The sequence below is a fragment of the Meleagris gallopavo genome, chromosome 5 (assembly GCF_000146605.3).
Source record: "Meleagris gallopavo isolate NT-WF06-2002-E0010 breed Aviagen turkey brand Nicholas breeding stock chromosome 5, Turkey_5.1, whole genome shotgun sequence".
Lineage (NCBI taxonomy): Eukaryota > Metazoa > Chordata > Aves > Galliformes > Phasianidae > Meleagris > Meleagris gallopavo.
Window position 1 is genome coordinate 53,644,398 of NC_015015.2, and position 22,185 is coordinate 53,666,582.

Genomic DNA, 22,185 nt, shown 5'->3' on the forward strand with positions numbered 1-22,185 from the left:
TCCCATCCGCCCCATCCACGTCCGAGGGAATGGGAAAAGCTTCAACTGAACAGCTCAGGGAGGGGTCCCACATAGCCTCGTCGGGAGGGATAAAAGCCCCGAAGCTGCAAGGAAGGACGGGGCTTCCTTGGAGCATCCCCGGACGCGGCTGGTGGGAACAGCCCTGAGACGTTCTCAGAGAGGTGAAGGCGGCAATGGTGTGCGGATGGGGAGCACATTCAGATCGGCAATATGACGATTAATAATATACTGCAGCTAAAATTAATTAATTAATTAATTTTTAAGCGTGCGCATGATCTGGTGGGGGAATAACCGAGCTGCAACCTAATGACCGTAGACAGAGCGAGACGGGCTCCTCAGTGAAAGCCAGCACTGTAGGCTAAATAAATGAATCCTCATTAGGAACAGCGAGAGCCGCTCGCGGGGCGGGGGGCTGCCCCCCAACTCCCAGCCTTTGTTCCCCACCACGCTGCTTCTGCTGGGGGTGGGAAGAACAGCCAACAGCGGGCAGCGCCCAGCAGCCCCTCGTTAACCTCTAAGGGGTGACCGCTGCCGCAGCCCTCGGGCACGGCCGGGTGCCGGCCCCGTCTTGGGAGCCGGGGGCTTCGGAAGCGTTTTCCCACCCTAAATAACAACTACAGGCGTTCCTCGTGCCATTATCAGCCGGCAGTGACGGCCACCTTCAGCCGGGCCACGGCTCTGCCCCCCGCTACAGGTAGGGTGCAGAGTTAGCCCTTCAGGGATGAACTCACTGGAGAAGAAGGAATAAAATTGCTCTTTAAAAAATAAATCGGCAAAGACTCTGCCTGCCGTGAGGGCCGTGCCCTGCGGCCCGGGGCCAGCGGAGCCCTCCAGCATCGGCTCCAGGAGCCACCCCCTGCCCCGCCGGATCCCAGCACCTTCCTCCCCCCGGGATCGTTTATGTAGAAGCAGTTTGGCAAGCAGCAGAGGTGCGAATACATTTTTTAAGCCTTTGATTGGCGTTAAGTATTGCATTAACAAATCCCCTCCCGAGAAAGAGAAGCCCCACTTTAGAGGTCTCGATAGGATTGAGGGAGATGTGGAAGTTCATTAAGCGGTGCTAAGCGGCGTTGTCTGAGTGCAGGCAGTCCCTGGGGCGGGTACCTGCGGAGCCAGACGGGATTTTTGAGGGCTTGGGCTCGGTGCTGATGCTCCGGGAAGCGGGGAGAAGCGGTTCCCCCACGCCGCGGGGGGAGCGGGGATGTTCAGCACAGGGCTGGGCGGTGTGAGGGGTCTGCCCTCGGTACCTTTCTAATGCTCGTCTTTATTCCCATTCCTATCCCTATCCCTATCCCTGTCCCTATCCCTATCCCTATCCCTATTCCTATCTCTATCCTTATCCCGACTGCTGTGCCCCTGAAACATCGTTTACCACTCTTTCCGTTTCTTCCCCCCAAAGAACTGTGCTTAAAGCTGTAATCTGCTCAGTATTAGGCGAGAGCAGGCTGAGTGCTCGCTTAAAGCACCCATAACCATCAGAAGGACCAAAAGGTCCCTAAAAACAAGGGGTGTGTGTGGTGGGGGGAGGGGGAGGCTCGCTGTACGCCTCCGCTCTGCTTCAGGTCTCTGGTTCCCATCGGTGTTTTCTCTGAAAATTCGAACAAAAGGAAACAAAGCGTTCAAATAAAGACGGGAGTTTCTGCTGGCTCTTGTTGTTTTCTCTGTGAAAAGTTCCTTTTTCACACCTTTTTCCCTTAGGAAACGCGAAAAGGCGTTCCCGTTCCGGGGGAGGTGGGAACCGAGAGGTGTCAAAGCAAAACGCATTTTGTGCCTTTGGAAGCGCACGAAAATATTACAAATTCATATATTCAAATATTACATATTGTCCCAGGATGGGGACGAGAGCTGCCTCCAAACCGCTTATAGAACGTAACGCAGCAAGCAACGAGGGGAATGGATGCGTTCGGGTGAAGCATCAGGATGGGAAGCCGTGAGGCAGTTTAGTCTGAGGTGAAAGCACGGGGCTGGCGGAACAGCGGGCTCAGGGCTGAGCCGGGCGCGGAGCTGCGCTTTCCTTGCGGGGGACGTGGCGGGGTGGCTCTGGAAGTGTCCTCGAACTCATTTCGTCGGACATTGAGAGACGAGGGACGTCGGTGTGAGGAGAACCCCCGGGGCCGCGCGGCTCTGCCCGCCAGGTGGAGCATCCTCATCGCGTTTCAGCCGCTCCCGAAGCGCCCGGAGAGGTGGTTGCTCTCCCAGCTCCGGCCGCGGGGCTGCTGCGGGGCGAACCGCGCTGAGGGCAGAAGGCGCCGCCTCGCCATTTTCTCGCCTCACAGTTCGGGGTGCGCGAGCCGCTGTGAAGGAGACAGGCGAGGAGCCTGAGGAGCTGGGAAGGGCCTTTAGCGGGGCGCGGGGCTTCTCCTGGGGTAGGTGCCGTAGGTCATCCCTTTTTCCCTTGGGGATGGCGGAGGAGAAGCTGAAGGAGCGAGGCCGTGCCCGCGCCTCGGCTCCCCTCCACATGACAGTGGCTGTGGCCCTGGACGGCTGTCGTGGCTCTTCTCGCCCTTCCTCTTCTGTCAGTGCTTGTAACGGGGCAGGGTCGCCTTGAGGGAGTCGGTGACCAAACATGCGGCCCCTCACACACCCTCACACTGTCAGCGGCCATTTTGAGGCGCTCTGCTGCGGCCCCCGAGGTGTCAAAATGTCATTTATTGATTGATTTATTTCCAGGAATTTAAGGAGTAATCCATGGCTATATATTTTAACTTTATTTGCCCAACTAAAGAAAGCTTTGCAATCAAGGGGATATTTAACTTTCCGAGGACTTGATGTTGGGTAATGAAGGCCTCCGCACACAGCGGTGATGTGCTTTAAACCCAGTTAGAAACAGGGAATTCAGAAGTGAAGAGCCCTACAACGCTCAGTTACAGCCGCTAGACTTGTGGGTTTGTTACCAGTCAGGAGAGGGCTTCGATGTTGTGGCAAGAAGTGACAACAGCAGCAGTTCTCACCTTGGGAGAGTTCACGTCTTGTTGCTTAAAGGATGGAGCAGAAGAGGGGCAGAGGGGTAACAGCACAAAGAGAGAACAACAGAGACTTGTGCCTCGCTTTTAGCAGAGAAATGTGAGCTCAGCTAAATTCCAGGAACTAGGTAACCAGTCGGGTGAGAGTCGTTTAGGATAGCGAATATCACAGGAGAGATACAGTTCATCATCAGAAGAGCTTTGCTGGAATTAAAATGGTTTATACAGACCCAGCAGAAATTGATAGCTTTGTGCAGCAGCATGTAGAGTTGAGTGTTATGACAGAACTTTAAAGAGTAAGGGTCATGTAAATAAAAATAATACACAACCAGTAGTTGTTTTAGGAAGTTATTTGTAGAGAATGCCTGCATGGCTTGAGCTCTGAGCAAGTGATTTTAAGCAAGGAATTTTTCTCTTAGTGTATGGGTATTTATCACCTTTTAATGAAGCATCTTGGCAGACTGGATATGAAACCACAGCTGTAAATCTGTAATGAGGAATTGCATTAATGTCAGTGCTGAGATAGCAGGCAGACACACAGCATACAATCAGACAGTTTTTCTGGTTTCTGGACTCAGTGCTGTCCCGTGATTCATTAAATTGAGTCCTATACAATTAAGTTTATTAAGGTGGTATAGAAGGGCTAGATGCCTAATGTATATATTTTTTGTAGAGATCCAGAAAGCACAGATAGCATCAAGCTGAGAGGGCCATTAGAAATCATGTTACTGTTTGAAGCTGTTTTACACACTGCTGTGTAGTACTTATTTCTCACACATTAGCATTAAAATACAGAAAAATGTCATTTATTCTTACCGAAGCTGTCAATTATATTACATCACTTGTTAAAGGTTGTGATCTATAGTTTCTTTTTGAAAAGGACCCTAAAAATGCCTTTTTTTTTTTTTTTTTTCTGTAGCAGAAGTTTGAGGATTCTGCTCCGTAGTGCTTCTTTCGGATCAGAAAAATAACAGCCCCACATGAGAACATTTGAATTCGTCATCCCAGGTTGGCAAAGGGTTTAATGCTACTTTTCTCCAGTAAAACCATGAATCAGTCTTTAGTACAGCCATACCCCTGACATCTTTTGCTTCAGGCTGTTTTAAAATCTGCAGTCACCTAACAGATCACCAATGCAGTGAAATTTCAGCCCTTTCTACCAGCAACACATGGCCTTTGAATTTACAGAAATTTGTCATTTGCAGTTTTGTTACTTAATTTAAAAAATATCTTGAACAGAAAATATTTTTATGTATACATGCTTGCAGAAGCATTATCATTTTCTGCAATTTTACTCTTTAAACAAACTGTAAAAAAATACACAAGAAAACAACTCTATCTTCAGGGTTTTTTTTTGTAATTAGTATTCACAGAACAAAATAATAACTTTTTAAAGGAGTAAATAATATATGTCATCTTAATAATAAGCTGTTGTGATTTATACAACAATGAGAAGAAATTCTTTTCTGTCATGTGTTCAAAGTAGTTTTTGTACTCTTTTTTTCACCATTTCTGTACCTTATTTGCATGCTCCATTTTCTTGCAGTTTTTATAGGAACTGTCAAGGAAACAGCTAACAAGCACTGTTAAACTGTTTCTAGAGAAGGAGTAAACAAATACGAGCGTTTCCCACCTGATGCTTTGCTGTTTGACTCCCATTTAGTGACAATACAGATTTCCAGGAATTCATGTGCTTCCCTTGGATAGTTAGCTACCAGTGTCTGCTTAACTACATTTTAGGGTCAGATAGACATCATTCAGCAGTGAGAGGATCTCATCTTGCATCCTGCACACTAGACAGATCTTCAATATCTGCTCCCAACTAATTTTTAGTTCTTAATATATTACTTATTATTTTCTTCTATTTGTTGCAAAAGCAGGAATGTTTTGCTTTGGCTTGAATTACTTACGATATTTTCTGTCAAGATTTTCCTAAAAATGTTGCTTGCTGTTTCCAGGCACCAGTAACCAGGGTGCCAATCTTGTATATATGTTTGGTAAAAATGTTCTCTCTTTCTTGGAGCTTTTATCACTGCCTGTTCTAATCTGGTCTCTTGGATTAGTAGCCCTGATCCTCACATAAGTATTAGGCAAATTCATTTCTGTCAAACATCCAGCATTTTAAATGCTCCCCTCTCTTCCCTCCCTGCTGTTTTCGCAGTCTCAGTGCTACACTATGCAATCTTAATGCCACTTTAGTCCAATTCTGAAGTTGTTTTCTATTCCACTTTATCCTGGATTAGGATCTCATCCCCATTGCCAATTGGTTGTGGCTTTACTTTTTACACACAGCCAAGGGAAGTGTTTGTTCACCCATGGGAAGGCTGTAGTGGGACAGTCATGTTTCAGTGTGTCTGAGCTAACTGCCCATGTTCAGGATGTTCTGATTAGGTACTGATTGCATCCTTTTAGGAAGGCAACATGACTACAAGCTGTTTAAAAAAACAGAACTGAATTTCTGCACGTAGCAGCACTCTACGAACAGAAGAATCAATTTGCAATAATCTGCTTTCTGTTGCATTTTAGTTCTGTCTTTAATCCCACTTATGCACATACTTTCTGATTCAAATGTACTTTGCAATTATTTCTGGAGGACTGTACAGAGTGGATAAGAAGCTTTTCCATTACCATCACTGCAGTTGATAGGCTTAGTAAACCAGCTGGAGTGGAGGCTCCACTTTTTGTACACGAGCGTTTCTTACTGCATTCTTCCCACCTCCTAAGAATGTTAACCTCTCCAAGATAGAACTTCGCCAGGAACATTTACCTAAGCTGTACACTTCCTTTTTCCCCAACTGTGGCTTAGACCTCCTGTAAATCCATTACTACAATTGGTGAAAAATTTGGTTCCATTAAAATGGAACTTTGTTTACTGTATCAGTAAAGCTTTGTAAATCTGTAAACTGCACTTTTCTCCCGAGGTTTACACAATGAGTGACAGACTCTTAAGCAACTTGGATAAACTCCTGCTTGAGTTCGGTAGGTCATTATATTGTATATTTTTAAAGTGAAAATTACCAGTGCACTGCATTTAGCGATATTTTTAACTTTATGCAGTTCCATTAACTTTAAATAAACATTTAAATATTAAGGTTTTGATGATCACCGACGTAATGATGACGTTATGGAGCAGGTTTTACAAATTACTTAATAGCAAAATTGCTTGTCTGGGGGGGTACTTTTAGATGTCTCATTAAAATCTTTGCTACTTGATGTTTGTGCAATTAATGTTGCACAATATTTGTTTAACAGTTCATTGTAGATAAATGTGTTTATATTTCTTTTCAGTTTTCCAGCTAAAACAAACTTCTTATGCAAAGGAACACGTAAATCAACAGATAAATTGTGAGTAGTGATAAGTTATCATTTTATTAGCTGTTGAATACTCTGTTTCATTAGTCCTGATACATGTCTGAGTTTCAGAGGCGGAAGCAAGCTTAATAATGAAAGCTGCCCAGTGTCCTGCTCTCACCCTATCTCATCTTTTGCCATCAATACTTGCTCATTCTCCCTAGCAGACTTTGCTTTTGCCTTCGACTTTTAGCTAATGCTGCTCAGCTGTCTCATGGACAGCCAGTTTCATGCTGCGCCATTTCCTGCTCTTACTCTGTAGCTCCTCACAGTTGCTGGCAGTTCTTTGGTTCAGCTGTGCTTGCTCAATACATCTGCCACTTGTCTGCCCTTCTCTCTTCATGTTTTTTGTTCTTCCCAAATTTGGACCTCTGCCTCACTGCTTCTTCTCTCTTTCTGTCTTCCTTCAATAATGAAAGTTCTCTCAGTTGCTGCAACCTACTCAAGCCTGGTTCTTCTTTTCTGTGGTCAAGCAGCTGGTAATTTTATTTGAAATCCCAAACAGTAACACCAGTGGGAAAGCCTTGCTCCACACGAAATTCTTTCTTCCTAGGACTAACAGTATAATATTATAGACTTAGATCTTGGCTGATTTAATTATTTTTTAACTATGCTGCCAGTTGTATCACTCAGTTACAGGAATGGATATAGAAACAACCTAAAGAAATCCGTGTTCATCTCTGGTACCTCATAGGTAGAAGCTAAAGTTCAAGTCCTTCAGGAATGAGAGAATGTTCTGGATTACTGGTGGCAGTATTTCTAATGATCTTAAGTCCAAGAAAGTACTTACATATTGAAAGGGTTATCAATATTAGATTGAAGTATTTTGAACATTAAAGCATCTATTACACAAAATCTGGTACCCATAGAGTTCTGTAATAATTCTTTGGTCTCAGTCTGTAAATTTAGAGCTATTTGTGGCTTAAAATTTGTTTGAGCTTACTGCAAGTGAGCATGTTTTAGGTGAAATCCAAAGGCTGTGTAGTAACATACTACAATTGTTTGAGTGTTCAGTTGAAAGTGTGCATGAATTCAAAAGAAATGCTTAGACTTCAGGTATCCAAGGTATTAAGACATTGTATATACTCTGGATTACTCAAGATATTAAAATGCATTGGGGTTCTGTTGTTTTTTGCTGGCTGATGTTGATCTCCTGTATCAGCCCAGATGGAATTGCAAGTGAATATGTAGCAAATACTGTAAAAAGAGACCCAAAGTTTAGGAAGATCTAAAGCTACAGAGCAGTAATTCACACGACTCAAGATAAATCTCAACTAAGATGGCCTCCTTAAACAGATGTGAAGAGGCAGGATGTCTGTGATTGAGTGACTTCAGTTTAGTGGCACCGTCTTTTTGTTGTCAGGGCAGCAGTGATGGCAAGGGAGATTTGGCACAAGTAGTTCTGAACCTCTGTGGGAAAGAATAAGAAATAAAAAGCACAGGGAAAAAACAAACAAACAAACCATGCACTCAGTTCTGCTCATCGCATTGCAATGTGAATATGCTTGGTGGCTCTCACAGCTTGTACTTGTGAAACAGAATGCTGGTAACGTTCATGTTTTGGGGGATTTGTCATTACAACAGATGCTCCTCATTAATTTGGCATCTATTTCCTACTCAATATATTAATCCATCGTACATTACAGTTCTCCAACTTGTGTAAATTCATTTTTTATTTGCATTTATTTGCTTCTGATTCCAGCAATCATTTGTGTATATGCTGTTAGAGATGTTTTTAGTTTTCCTTTCTTGAAGTCAGCTTTCCCATTCAAAACATTCTTATTTCTGGACTTCTGTAGAAGAAAAGATATTTAAAGGGACTTTTATCTCAAGCAACTCTTGTGCTCCAATCAGTCTCCCAGTTGCAAGCATTACCAAAAGAAAAGTAGCTCACAGTGTTTTCCTGCATACTACCTCCAGTGTCTGCAGACACTTGTCCTTCTGTGAACTTTGGAGGAAAGAAGAGTTGGCATTAACTATTTATAAGCATTTTAATTTCTACCACTATTAATAGCTTCAGTTTTACACAGACTGGGGTGCAGAAACAGCACTGAAATTTGCTTCCAAAGCAATATTAAATAAAAATCAGTGTTCTCACCACACAGCTCTTTTTTTTTTTCCATTCACTTTGTTGTTGCTTTGCTTAACTGCAGGCTGTTGGCTCATCTGTACTACTGAGACCAAGCACTTAGGGAGAAATTTTGATTCCTTCTGAATGTAGACTTTTTATTTCATGGATATGTTGCAAACACTTAAACATGTTTTTACATTTTCAGTGTATTCTTCAAAAATCACAGAAAAAAGGAATGAAATTGCTAGATTGCAGGAAAATCTAAATAACTGCAATGATGCAATTGCTGATTTACGCAAGCAAAATGAGAACAGTAAGGACAGCTGTAACGCGTAAGTATAATAATGTGAGCTGAGCTTTTAGCTAGAGCTGGCATTTAGAAAGTCACTGAGGAAGTAGCATAAGAATATAATAATATAACCATAGAATCACAGAATGGCTTGGACTGGAAGGGACCTCAAGGATCATGAAGCTCCAACCCCCCTGTCACAGGCAGGGCCACCAACCTCCACATTTCAGAGCAGCCCAGGCTGCCCAGGGCCCCATCCAACGTGGCCTTGAACACCTCCAGGGATGGACGGGGCATCCACAGCCTCTCTGGACAGCTGTTCCAGCACCTCACCACTCCCCTAGGAAAGAACTTAGCAGATCCTATCCTTTCTGTTTTCTTGCAAATCTATACCTGAAGATGAGTGCTTGAATATAAATGTCCATTGCATGTATTTGAAAAAAATTATAGAAAGTTTCTAAGAATGAAAAAAGAAGTGAAAGTTGTACCAGAGTCCTTCCTAGGTTTCAAAGTAGCTGCAAAGAGAAGAAGGAAAGGAATCATAAGTGAATGGAGGTTTAGTTGGCAGCTGATTGAATTGATTGTCATTCTGTAATGATTTGTAGCTTTGTTATAATAAGTTAGGAAAAGATTTGAACTTGAGAATAAAATTTCAGGTTTTTTACACTATTTTTTTACCTCCAACGCAATGTAAAATGAACACTTTTGTAAATTACTTGAAACCACTGCATTACTTTTTTTTTTTTTTAAGTTGTAAATCAGCTATTATGTAATGCAAACAAGGAAATAAGAAATTAAGGGTAAACTAAAGATCTGACCAAATTTTGAACCATTAAATTCAAAGGGCATTGGCTGAGGGCCTAAAAAGAACAATCAGTGGCATTAATGTAAAGAGACTGAAAATAGGAAATGACTCAATAAGGAATATGGATATTCATAGAGACTATGCTTGCAGAAGGATGAGATTTTGTTTTAAATTATTGAAAATATCACTTACCAACGTAATGAAAACTGTACTAAACAAGCCCTAGCTGTGAGATCAGACAAAGAAAGTACTAGAATCATCTTAAACTTCTAATATTTATCCTAGCTGATACTCCTGATACTCTGGACAAGTTTCTAACGTTGGTCTTGTAAATTCAGATTCTGTATTTGACTGGCAATCATCCTCACAGTCGATTGATTCAGAGATGAGTATCATTACATTTAGTTGCCAGGAACAGTCAATAGAGCTCTCAAAGAAACTGCTTGTTCTCTGGATTACTAGACATCATATTGGGGCACAAAGACTGAACAAAATACTGCATTCTTACATGCAACAAGTCTGAAAATACAGTACATGAGATGTGGATCAGGATACTACTGTGATTTCTAAAAAATCCATAGAAGACTATTTAACAAAGAACTGAAGAATACAATGACAAAGAAGAAATAACATATTCTTAGAAATGTAATGACATTTTTCTAATATTTAGTTGCTTGAATGATTCAGGCATGACGTGTTGATCCAAGAACAAGAAGTGGTGAAAGACTGTTGATGAGACCATTTCAAATGTTATCGTTCCTCTTACAGTGTTTTAATTTGTGTTCATGATGGTGGAGTGGATGAAAACATAAAAGAAAGCCAGATGAACACAGAATGTTTCTAATTTAGGAAATAAACTGTTGTCTTGTCCAGCTGGCTAAACCACAGGAAATTTTTAGTGCTTTCAGATAAGTGTGGATAGAGATTTTTCTATACCCTTGCTGATGAAAGGGGGAACAAATGCAATAGTTATCGAGAGCTTCCATGAAATGGTGCACTTAGCAAACTAGTAGATCAACTACTTGGATCCTTCATGCCTTGTTCTGTTGCAAAGCTTTATTCTTATACTCCGTGTTCTCCACACGCTTGCAGAACAAGTGTGAATACAAAATGTAACATGCATTTGGCTTGTAAAAGAGGGTAGAGCCTTCTGATCCCAGGCTGGATGTGGCGCTGGGCAGCCTGGTCTGATGGCTGGGGACCTGCACATAGCAGAGGGGTTGAAACTAGGTGATCACTGTGGTCCTTTTCAACCCAGGCCATTCTATGATTCTATGATTGTTCTTTGGTTAATATAAGTTCCATGACTTTTTCATTCCTCTTTTTTTTTTCCTCCAAAGAAAGACATGGGGTTTTCTGGAAGAAGATCGCAGTGTTTGTGTGCCTGTGCACCTACCCATGTACTGTTAGTTTCAGCCTTTAAAAAATCTGAGCCCTTAAAACTGTAGCGTTCTGTTGAATCTTCAGTAGGTGTGGTGAAGAAGCATTTCTTAATTACATTTTTAATGATCAGTGGTGTTAGCTAGTTTGTGCCAAATAATGCTGAATATCCTGAACCAATGCTGCACTCCTCGTTGAACTTTTTTTTCAATGACAAACTTCAATGCTGTTATAAATGTTTATTATACATGTGTTCTATCACCTGTAGTACATTGTTTTTTTGCTCAAGGTTATTGAACTTTAGCAAATTAATTGTCAGATATTTGGTCTATCTTTATTTCCATAATGGAAACAGCTGTTACTGCAGCCCATTTTACACCTCCTTTGGAGTGCGTGTCCAGATACACATCCATACTTTCTATGATTGCATGCTACACACTCTTCAGTTTTGAGCCATAGGGCGTACTCACCAAATGCCCTTTATGTGCCCTACTCATGAATATACAGTGTAAAATGGACCACATGTCCTCGATTACTCTTACCATTGCAGTAGAAAATTGTTTCTTTGCTCAGCTGTGACCTTATTCTGCATTTTTTCATTGGTAATTTCCATCTCTTTAAATGTAACTTTTTGTTTTTGCTGTTAACCTGTTCCAAATGTGTGGGACTCCAGGTGCTTTCAGGTTTTTTTCTTCTTCTTCAAGCGTTCCAAAAGTTGGGATTTGTTTGCATGTCTGCTAGGTCTGATAGTTCCAGTCAAATTTATTCATTAGAGGTTTTTACATTGCCTTAGAGTAGCAGTATTCTGGATGATACCATAGAGGCAAAAAAGAACACATCTTGCCAGCAATTGAAGTTCAGTTCTCATCTGCAATTAACTTATTTTCAACTACTTAGCTGGAGTTTTTTACACGAGAAAAATACGTGTTTGCCTTTCAGCACATTAAGTGACTTGCTCTAGTTAGCTAAAGTAAGTTGTTTACGTCTTCTTTTTTAATTGCCTTTTTATTAGGAAGGACCATTTACACACTTCTTTTTTGTACTTGCAGCTGGAAGCCCACATATGCAATTCTTAGCAAGCATGAAGAATATTTGAAGAATGAACTTGAAGTTTTACAAGAAGCTACAGAAAATGAGAGGTATTAGTGATCTTATGAGATAAGATTTATAAAAGCAGTGCTTATTGAAGGCAGTGCTGTCTAAATTGATCAGCAAAGTTATGCAATCTGCATCAAAAAGTTTTGGTAAACATTTCAGTGTAATAAAAGAATATTCACTTTCCATTATTAGGAGTTCATCTGTGACTTTGTAGATAATAGTGAAATAGGATAAAATATAGCTTCTTCAGATAACTTCCCAAATTCTTATTACGATTTTCAGAACACTGTTTAATTGCCCACAATTTCAAGAGAAGCCCTCTGAATTTGGATAATAATAAGATAATCAGTGCTTCAGCTTTGACAGAAATACAATATATCAGAGCATATTTGCAGAAACATATTCTATTTACAGATGGTTTTTTTAACCATTATCATGACATGTCTTCACACATGCTGTGATTTCAGTAGTTTCAGACATTCAGGTTTGGAAGACTTTTTGGAAAATGCCAAGGTTCTATGTTTTCTAGAAGCATCACATAAATGAACTTGAGCCTTTACTTTCACATCTGCACTAAACAAGATAACAGATGCATTCAAATAATTGGTTTTTCTTTATTTGTGAATAATTCTTCAAAATATCTACGAAGCATTCAAGTCCAGGATTAGATCATAGGGCGAGTGGAATGTATCTGCCAGCACCGAATGGGATGAAGAACAGGCCCCAAAAATTTTCACTTACATTTTTGAAGTGGGATGTGACAAAGTTAATGCTGTGAAATATTGTTTAACATTCAGGGAAAAAAAGAGTCTTTATTTTAGAGAGGTTGCTCACCTTTACTGATCTGCTTGGGAAGAGGAAGAGATTGGTTAGCTGTGTGTTAAAAAAATCGTGGCAGATCCATGTAGACATCTGGATAGCAGTGTAGGGGCGTTACTGTAGGCAACTGCAATTTCAAATGTTTTCATGTGTGTTCTTATGCTGGTGTTCTTCTTGCAAGTAGTTCAAGAGAGCAGAAGTAGAATGGCGGACAGCCTTTAATTAACTCTGTTAGTAGCTTATCTGTCTTCCTCTTTAGAGCTCCGTATTTGGTGAAAAGTAAAGCTAAATTGGCTTTCTATGAGTATATGAGCCATTTTGGCCTTCGCTAATTTGAGCTGACAAGCCAAAGAAGCATTACTTTTAAATTGCTTCTTTAGATAACTAGTTTCAATTCCAACATGAAAGTGTTTGCTTTTTATTTTTCCTCCTGAGCTTTTAATTGTAAAACATCATGACTAGAAGCCATGAAATAAATTTAGTTCATGTATTTTATGAAAGTTGTCTTAAGAGAATTCTTTCAAATACAGTCCCTCTGTACTGAAGCATTTGCTGCTATACTCAAATCAGCAAGGCGTGCATTCAACAAATTCTAAATAGATAAATTAGGAAGAAAAATCAGTGCATTTAAAAAGTTATGTGCTGAATGCCCTTCTTAGGCTGGCGTTTGTGGACATTCAGGACATGCTGCTTTACATGCAAAGATGTTTTTAAAAGATGACTTTAATGTGAACAATACTGAATTCTAAACAGCTGATGTTCAACTATGTGAATGGAAGGATGCAAATTACTTAGGAGAAATACTGGAAATAGAGTCAATTCCTCAAGACTTCTATGCTGTATTCCATGTGGCCATAAATATTTATCTGTGGAAAACAAATTTTGGGGAAGAAGTGTGTTTAAAGTTTGAGGATGATACTCAGAAGCCTGAAATGTACCACTTGCAGTTATTTGACTTTGATTTATATTTTTTAAATTTATTTGTAATGCGTTCTTAATTTTATGTCAGCAAATGTCACTGTTGCTTAGCTATTGTTTGTAGAATCTACGAAATTAAATGGAAGTCTGTGTTTTCCATCTTTCATACCTTGATAGTATACACAAACGTTTAGGAAATCCAACAACTTCATGGATTCCTAAGACTGTCCATGAAAAAAAAAACACAAGAAAACCAAATAAACTGATGTCCTTTTCTACATTAAATTTGGGAATTTCTTGATTTCACAACCTTGAATCATAGCAGTGTTAATCTACAACTTCTTTCCCCCGAATATGTGTGCTGAACTTCAGTCAGTTTAATGGGAGCCAGTGCTTGGAGCATCGTTTTATTTGAAAAATGAGATCTAATTTTCTGCTATGACATTAAAAAATTGACATTTCTTTTGAAAGAGAAGAAGTTTCTACAATTGTGTATGGACAGAAATGTCTCTTGTGTTGCCCAGTCTAACCAGCCAGCAGCCAGAAGTGTCTGTTTTTCAGTCAATCAGTAATAGCAGTTCGACATACAGTTATTCTTTAAAGAGGAATACTGTGGTTTGGGTACAGTGAGAGCTGTTCCTTATTGCAGGCAAATAGGTGTCTGTGCCTTCAGTTGCTGTTATGCAAAATGATTTGTTTCATAGAGGAATTTCTGATTAATCTGCAGTGCACTGATAATATTTTCACACGTGCTTCTGTTATTAAGCTTTTGCTTTCAAATGTGGAGATAAATATACCAGGCCTTGGTTGTTGTTATTGATAATTTTAAAAACTGTTAATAATTAACTCTTAGTTTCCTGCAGGTTACCTGTGTGTGACGTTAACAATTAGAACCAGTTCCTTTGTTAATTACTCAGTGTTGTTAATCACTGTGCTTTCCCTACAGATACTACCTTTGCATTGGAAATGACCTGTAATGCACGTTAGACTTAGCAGCACTACTGGAGTAATAAGAAATGCTTCCCAGTCACACAGTTGAATATTTGATCTGTTGTTTGCAAGCTACCCTGCAAACTCATTGTCTAAATGAGAAAACAGACCAAAGAATCTTATCCAGCATAGTCACTGTCATTGATTTAGCACAGGACAATTTCTGTTCTGTCCAATAGTACTTTTTCTCTTTTTTCCAAAGATAATAATGATCAATTTTCAGCTTTATGTGATGAATTACTTCTAATTGCTTCTTAAGGCGTTTGTTTTTATAACAGTATTTCAAAAGCTCATTTAAACTTTAATAATGTCATGAAGATTTCTTTAATGGGACCTTTTAATTGATGCTACCTGCTTTAATAATTTGTAGCCATGTTCTCATGCAATGTCAGTGAAATTATATCAGTGTGAGATTAATGTAGAGGGCAGTCTTACAAGAAACTGAATATTCTGGCTCTTTTCCAGTTAAGCATTTAAGTGTTTGCTTAACCATAAGTTTGGTAGTCTTGTTATTTTAGTGTAACTGTTGTGTTTGTGTAAGGCTTCCCTGAATCAGGGAATTGGGTTGGATTGGGTTGGAGGGGACCTCAAGGATCATCAAGCTCCAACCCCCCTGCCACAGGCATGGCCACCAACCTCCACATTTAATACTAGATATATATATAAATACTATATGTATATAAATACTGGGTGCTGGGCCAAATGATTCTTTACTTTAAGTTTGATACAGCTCCACTGATACAGGTGGAGTTGTGCCAATAAGCAGAAGCAGAGAATTTGGCTTGCTGTGAGTATCATGATAATTTGTCATCTGTCAAGCTACCTTTCATTGTGGTATGGTCTAGATTCCTTTCAGAATAATGGCTGTTACATCATGAATGTATTCTTTGCTATGTACAGCACAATTTTCCATGAAAATAGATGGAAGAAAACAAAATGAAGTCAAATAGAGACATACTGAAAAAGTAATCTGACCTTTTCCAGAACAACAGCAAGTCTAATTGAGATGATTCCATTAAGTAATAGCTTTTCTTTGTAAACGTTATCTAAATTATATATTTTATAGGAAAATGTATCAAGATTACATAATCCAGTATAAAGAGACTCTGAAGCAACACCGTGAAAAATACGCAGAAACTGCCCTTGCACAGGAATATTACAAAAAAAGAAAGAGGTTGAGGAAATCCAGAACAGAATTCAGAAACGGTCTGAACAATATAAACTGAAAGAAGATGCTGACTTGGACGTTCTTGGTACTGTTATTATCAATGCTTATGCAGTAGAGCCTGTTGCTAGTGGACTGTGTGTTACAGCACTGTACAGAAATCCACTTACTGATTTACCAAAGTTTCTCTTAAGTTGGTAAAAAAAATCTTGATTTTTGTTGTACCATTTTTAGGAAAAAAAACTATAGCAAAGTGAGATTTGGAAGAAGAATTTAGTTAGAGTATATATGCTAATGTTCTTTCCTCCAACCTGTAAGTGTAATGGGGAGAGGTTGGCCAGAGGGCTTCTTAGGGTAAAAAAACCAATCCAATATTAGTTTAGAATTAGCTTCTCAAGCATTTATTTACTTGCTTATTTATTTATTGTGCTATTTTAAATGTCATTACTTTCTGTATTACTGCTATTACTTTGATGAGCTATTACACAATGGTAAGTGTTCTTGAACCATTATTTTAAACTATATTTGTAGAGAAAATGAGACTTGTTAATGTTCTGAAACAAAATTTTATTTTTACAGAGCCTGCTCCTTTTAAATCCATTAATGACTGGGCTTTATATATGTATCCTTGAAGTGTAATGTTAATACAGTTTCCAGGAAGGAAAGTTTATATTTAACTTTCACAGCTTTTTATTTAAAAATATAATTATGTTTAGAGTGGCAGCACAGCCAATTCCCCTTGGGATAATTGTGGGTCAAATAATAGTTTCCAGTTAAAATTTACTGGAACATTTTGAGGAAGATAATTGTATTTCACCTAATGACCTATCAGTCAAAAAGCTTCATTAAAGAGAAGACTGAAGTTGGATTTAGAGACTTTCCTAAGACCTAAGGACTTTCTGTCACTCTAGAACTTGCACTTACAGCATAGAACTGTGAGGGACCTGATTATATCCCCTTAATAATAAAATCATGTTGCCATGTATATTCCTTAATTTGAAAGTGCTTCTTTGAGGCAGAAAACACAGGAAGTGTTAAAGCTTGCTGAAACTGCTACACAAGAATCAACTGAACTAGAAAAAGAAGCAGACGAAATAGAAATGAAAATTAATTATTTTAAAAAAGTAAGTGTGTTTTATATATACGTAAATATTTATACGTTTAATTTGCTGAAGCAAAATAGTAGTATATTTTCAAGCATATGAATCAACAGGATGATACTAGAATTAATAATTATTCACTTCTGTAATATTACATATGCTTTCTTGGGGAAGAGGGGTCCATGAATGGTAAAACTCTCACAGCTTATTTTCTGTTGACCTCTGTTTACACCAGAATTTCCTCATCTCAGTATGTCATGATGACTTCTATGCTAGCTCAATAGTCAGAGCACAGTAGTGGACTCATTAGTGTTGGGTTGATGGTTGTATTTGATGGTATTAAGGGTCTTTTCCCACCTCAGTAATTCTGCAGCCATATAACCTGGATGTATGTGCCTCTCTGGACCAGGTGATCAGTACTGCTCTGTCAGCTACGTTCACTTCAGCCAGCCTTCTGCTGATTGAAGCACAGTGAGCACAGGTGGTGGGTTTTTTTCTATATTTTGTGGTATTGTTTGGTATTAGACTGAAGTTCACAATGAACTTTGCTTTGCTTATTTCTTTAGATCATTTTGGCTACAAAAAAAATCTGCTTGCACTGATTCATCAGGTTTAGAAGCCCTTTGCAGCATGTAGCTGTATCATTTTCACATTTTTTTATTAAATTGTGATGTTTATTTATTCTTTTTCTTTTAAGACGTTTGAAAAGACCACAGAAGATCAAAATAATTCAGAAATGATTGAAGGAAAAAATCTGAAAAGTCTAGAGAAACCAAAGGAATTTAAAGAAAGGTGCGTTTAAAAATTATTTCCTTCTCCTTGCTTTCATCCAGAAAACCATCTCAATATTCACACAAAGGTGGCAACAAAACACAAATTGTTGCTGTATAGTGACTGGCACGGTTCTCCAACCCAAGACATATGATTCAATTACCTATGATTCAATTACATAGCTTTAAAAGAATCTTATTTCTTGGTGTTCAGTGGTGGCAAATTTCTATTGCTGGAAAATAAGTGTTATCTGGAAATAACTATTCAGAAGTATTTTGTGTAAAACTTTGCTCCTCACAGCTTCTGTGTGGATAGTTTTATGGCTTTTAATTACAGTTACAGTGACTGTGCAGTCAAAAATAGAATGCATTAACTATACTGAAGAAGCATTTGGTGAAAAGTTCAGGGTTACAAATGTCATTGCCTTCAGCTCCGAACTACTCTTAGAAATTTAACACTTAATTTGGTTCTTAAAAACAAGTGTGAGTGAAAGTTTCATTGACAGGATTAATGGCTTAGTAAATTAGTCAGTGGTCATTTACAACTGGGACTCGCTTTAATTTGAGCTCAATTACAGTGACTGAAGTCACCATCAGGACCATCTTACATTCATCTGGATTTCTTGTGAGTATTAAGACACAAAACTTAAAACTGATTCTGTTGGACAAAAGTCCAAAAGACTTAATCCAAATGATTTTATGTCATGGTGTGCTTGATAAGGCTGCTCTTCAGAGTTTTGAACTGGGATTTAGTGGACTATATGTACAGAAAGGTGTCCTTTTAACTGTCTCCTTCCCCCAGGAATACTTTACACTTTTAATATCTTCTTATAGAACCCTGTATCATTCAAATGATTAATTTTTCATGGTTTAAGTCTTACACCAGTTCTGCCTTCTTATCTAAGTTTGGTGTAATTGGCAAGATCTCAGAAACACGGGGAAACAAGAAATCCATGTAGTTGTAAGACTGGGTGAAGAAGATTGGAAACACTCCCTTAGAATTCTCAAAGGGCTCCAAGTACGTTCGGTATGCAGAAAATGCCAATTAAAAACATACTATAGGAGGAGGAGATCTCTGTTTGGGGCACAGAGGTGCAAGAAGTACTCAATGAAACCACTTTTAGAAAGGAATTTGTAGGGTGTCTTGCTGGACTTGCCACTTTCATGAAGTTACCTCTTTCATAAAGTTTTCCGGTGCTTGAACCTTCATCAAAAATTGTGTCTTGATCTTTTTGATGCTCTACTGAAGTTCCATGGCTTACATCATGGTTATAAGATGCTGTAAACATTTTACACCATTCTAACTCACCTTGCTCTTTAACTTCCATTATGTATTCATGTGATATAGCATATACTACCAGAGCACAACCTGATTACTAATTAGCATTGTTCTTCTAGAGTAAATTTTAAAGCATATTCTTGCCAAAGTTATGTAAAACATAAGGGCTTATGGGAAATGGTGTGAAAGTTGTTTTAAAACATCCCTATTTAGTGTATTAGAAAAGAAAGGAAGCACAGAAGTGTCTGAGTAACTACTGATGATAAAAATTGGAATATTATTAATCTGTGATTGTAATCGCTGTGGAAAGAAACAGAAAATGTACTAAGACAATGGTTCATATGAATTAAAGCCTTTGTAGACTCAAGGCAATATAGAAAAATATAACGAGAGTAAGGGTACCAAAGGCAGGAGCTGTTGTGCAGTCACTACAGGGTGATTCCTGAGCAAAGAAACCTTTGTAAAGCAGGAGATAACTTCATCTTCTGCCACAAAAGAAGAACAAAAAAAGAGTTGTATTGTGAAAGTCCATGAGCTGATGCAGAACAGCATGGCACCAGCAAACATCAAACAGAACAGTGAAAGCACTGAGCAGAATAACGTACAAATTAATACCCATGGAATACTGGAGAGGGCTACAAGACAAGAAATGAACATGAAAGTTAACTGATAGCTGCTGGTATATACGTTCTTTGGGCAGGAGGATGGCAGTGGTAATCATTTTGTCAAAAAGATTGGAACAGCTGCAAAACATTAGTCTTCTGATGCAACCTACTTACTTTGAGTAGTGGACTTCTGTAGTACACCAGTTATATCAACAAGTATTATAGTTGAAACTTCCATACCAAAAGTTCTCATCAGTGACCAAACAGGAACACCAAGTAATAGTGTATATCTGGTTAAATTTTAAAGTGATTCAGACTGCTCTTGTGTCTTGAACTTTTTTGAAGCCCTGGATTGTGTTTCTTGTTTAAAGATAGTATTACACAGAAATCTTGAACAGTGCTTTGGTATGTATCATCTTCATTCCCTATGCTTTTTTAGAATGTTTAGGAGAGATTAAATTCCTTTATTCTGTAATCCTGGCTGGTTTTTTTCTTTCATTTTGATTATGCATTAATTTCATCTCTGAATACCAAAAATACCTTGTGTTCCAAATGAGAAGTTTTTGCTAAAACTTCTTCTAGAGGATATTCTGTAGAGTATGATTTCAGTCCTTTCTGTGCCTTTGCATTACAAGTGATAAGACTTCAGTGATCAAATAAAAGACTTTGCAATATAATTCTTGGAAAAATATTGTAAATCTGTTTCTGGACTTCTAAGTGTAAACATCAGTGAAGAATCACAGAATCATAGAATCAAAAAGGCTGGAAAAGACCTACAAGATCATCCAGTCCAACCATCCACTTACCAGCAGTAGTTCTCACTAAACCCAGTCCCTCAACACAATGTCTAAACGTTCCTTGAATACCTCCAGGTTTGGTGACTCCATCACCTCCCTGGGCAGCCCGTTCCAGGTTCTGACCACTCTGTTGGAAAAGAATTAACCCTGTACCGACCACAACCACAGCTACTGCTCAGGAAATGAAATTTTATTTTGACCTAAGAATATCTTTTTTTGCACTTTAATAAAAACTGAAAATATTACATGTTTTGCAACATGGATCGAGATAAAGATCTTCTGCCTACTCAGATGTCTTCTTAAAGTGAAGCAGAAAAAGGAAGACAAATGACCTTTCTTGTTACTGCAGTTCAGACTATTTTGACTTTCAGTCTGCTGTTTGATTTTTTTCCCAGTAGTTATTAATGTCAGGGAAGATCTCTCTCTTTTTTTTTTTTTTAATTTTTTGGTGAGGGAAGGGAGCAGATGTATTGTGTGTTTATGAAGTTTAACTGCAGGTCCTTTTGGAAGTTTTTGTTCCTTAAAAAATCAATATCTCAAAGTTTCTGACTCCTGTTTGCAACTCTACCATCAATCCATCCTCCTGAATAGATATGTATTGTAAAAGAATGGTTTATTTCCTGTATGGCAGTTTTTTAGAAATACAGGGAGTTGTCTGCTAGGTTTTACAAAAGCACACAGAAACTGACTCCAGGAACTTTTAAAAACACAATTTGGTATCCGAAGTAAGTAATGTAAAAAAATTGGTTACTGGCAATCTAAATCATGACATCAGCAGCAGCCTTGTTCAGTTCATTTCATTTTTGAATGACTGTGCTGAAGTGGCCAGATAAGTCGTTCTGAACAAGGAAAAGCCATTTCAGCCTGGGTTCTGTGCTTAGCTCTGCTTTGACTAACCCTGAAGTTCTCCACATCTGATCTTAAAGATACTCAGTCATATAAACATCTTATTTCTTGTAGTATGCATTCTTTACACAAGTAATGTCTGCAGGTGCTGTAAATGAAAGATAAAGATGCTTTTAAATTATTTCTGTTTGATATATATTTTTGTTTGTCATAGTAGGTGCTCCATGGTTTCCATAGTTTGTTAGATCCAGTATCTTAATCAATGCTTCTGCTTTGGGCTTTGGTATGCTTTAGCCAGTAGCATTGCTTATGTTACTCCATGATACCTTACAAAGTTCATCTTGCATTTTACCTTATTTGTAATATCAAATAAATATCAAGAAAACTGGAGCACAGAAGTGCCAAGCAAGAATGTCAGGGAGGAAATAAAATAAAAACCATTAATTTAAAAAAAAAAAAAAAAAAAGGGCAAATGATCCTGCGTCTGTTTCCACTCCCTATAGACTTTTTGTGCTTAAGTAAGTCCAGGAGCTCCTCGTTGATCCATGGAGGCCTCCTGGAATTCTTGCCTGCCTTTTTTTTTCCTCAGGATGCACTGCTTCTGGGCTGGAGGAGACAGTCCTTGAATACTGTTCAGCTTTCTTGGGCTCCTCTTCCCTCCAAGTCTTTCTCCCATGTCACCTGCCAAGCACTTCCTTGAGGAGTTCAAGGTCTGCTCTCCTAAAGTCCAGAGCAGCAAGCCTGATGTGCACCCTCTTAATGCATTAAGGATCTCGAATTCCACCATTTTGTGGTCACGCTCCACAATTTCCTGCCTTTTTTTTGATACTGACAAAATTCAAGTCAGCAATGTTATTATGATCACTTTGGTACTTTGGTACACTTTGCCCTTTGCTTTCAGTAATATTCTTGGTGTTC

General features: G+C 38.9%; 1 protein-coding gene across 1 annotated transcript in view; it reads left to right on the forward strand.

Moving 5' to 3' along the window:
• Positions 1 to 2,163: 2,163 nt before the first annotated feature.
• C5H14orf39 (chromosome 5 C14orf39 homolog) overlaps positions 2,164 to 22,185 on the forward strand; it is a 28,962-nt gene continuing 8,940 nt past the window's right edge. The window contains 11 exon segments of the mRNA XM_031553727.1: positions 2,164 to 2,387; positions 3,904 to 3,992; positions 5,906 to 5,963; positions 6,273 to 6,329; positions 8,612 to 8,738; positions 11,930 to 12,019; positions 15,772 to 15,863; positions 15,866 to 15,958; positions 16,450 to 16,492; positions 16,874 to 16,994; positions 17,668 to 17,762. Of these exon segments, the coding sequence (XP_031409587.1) occupies positions 5,915 to 5,963; positions 6,273 to 6,329; positions 8,612 to 8,738; positions 11,930 to 12,019; positions 15,772 to 15,863; positions 15,866 to 15,958; positions 16,450 to 16,492; positions 16,874 to 16,994; positions 17,668 to 17,762 (767 nt within the window). The 5' untranslated portion in view covers positions 2,164 to 2,387; positions 3,904 to 3,992; positions 5,906 to 5,914.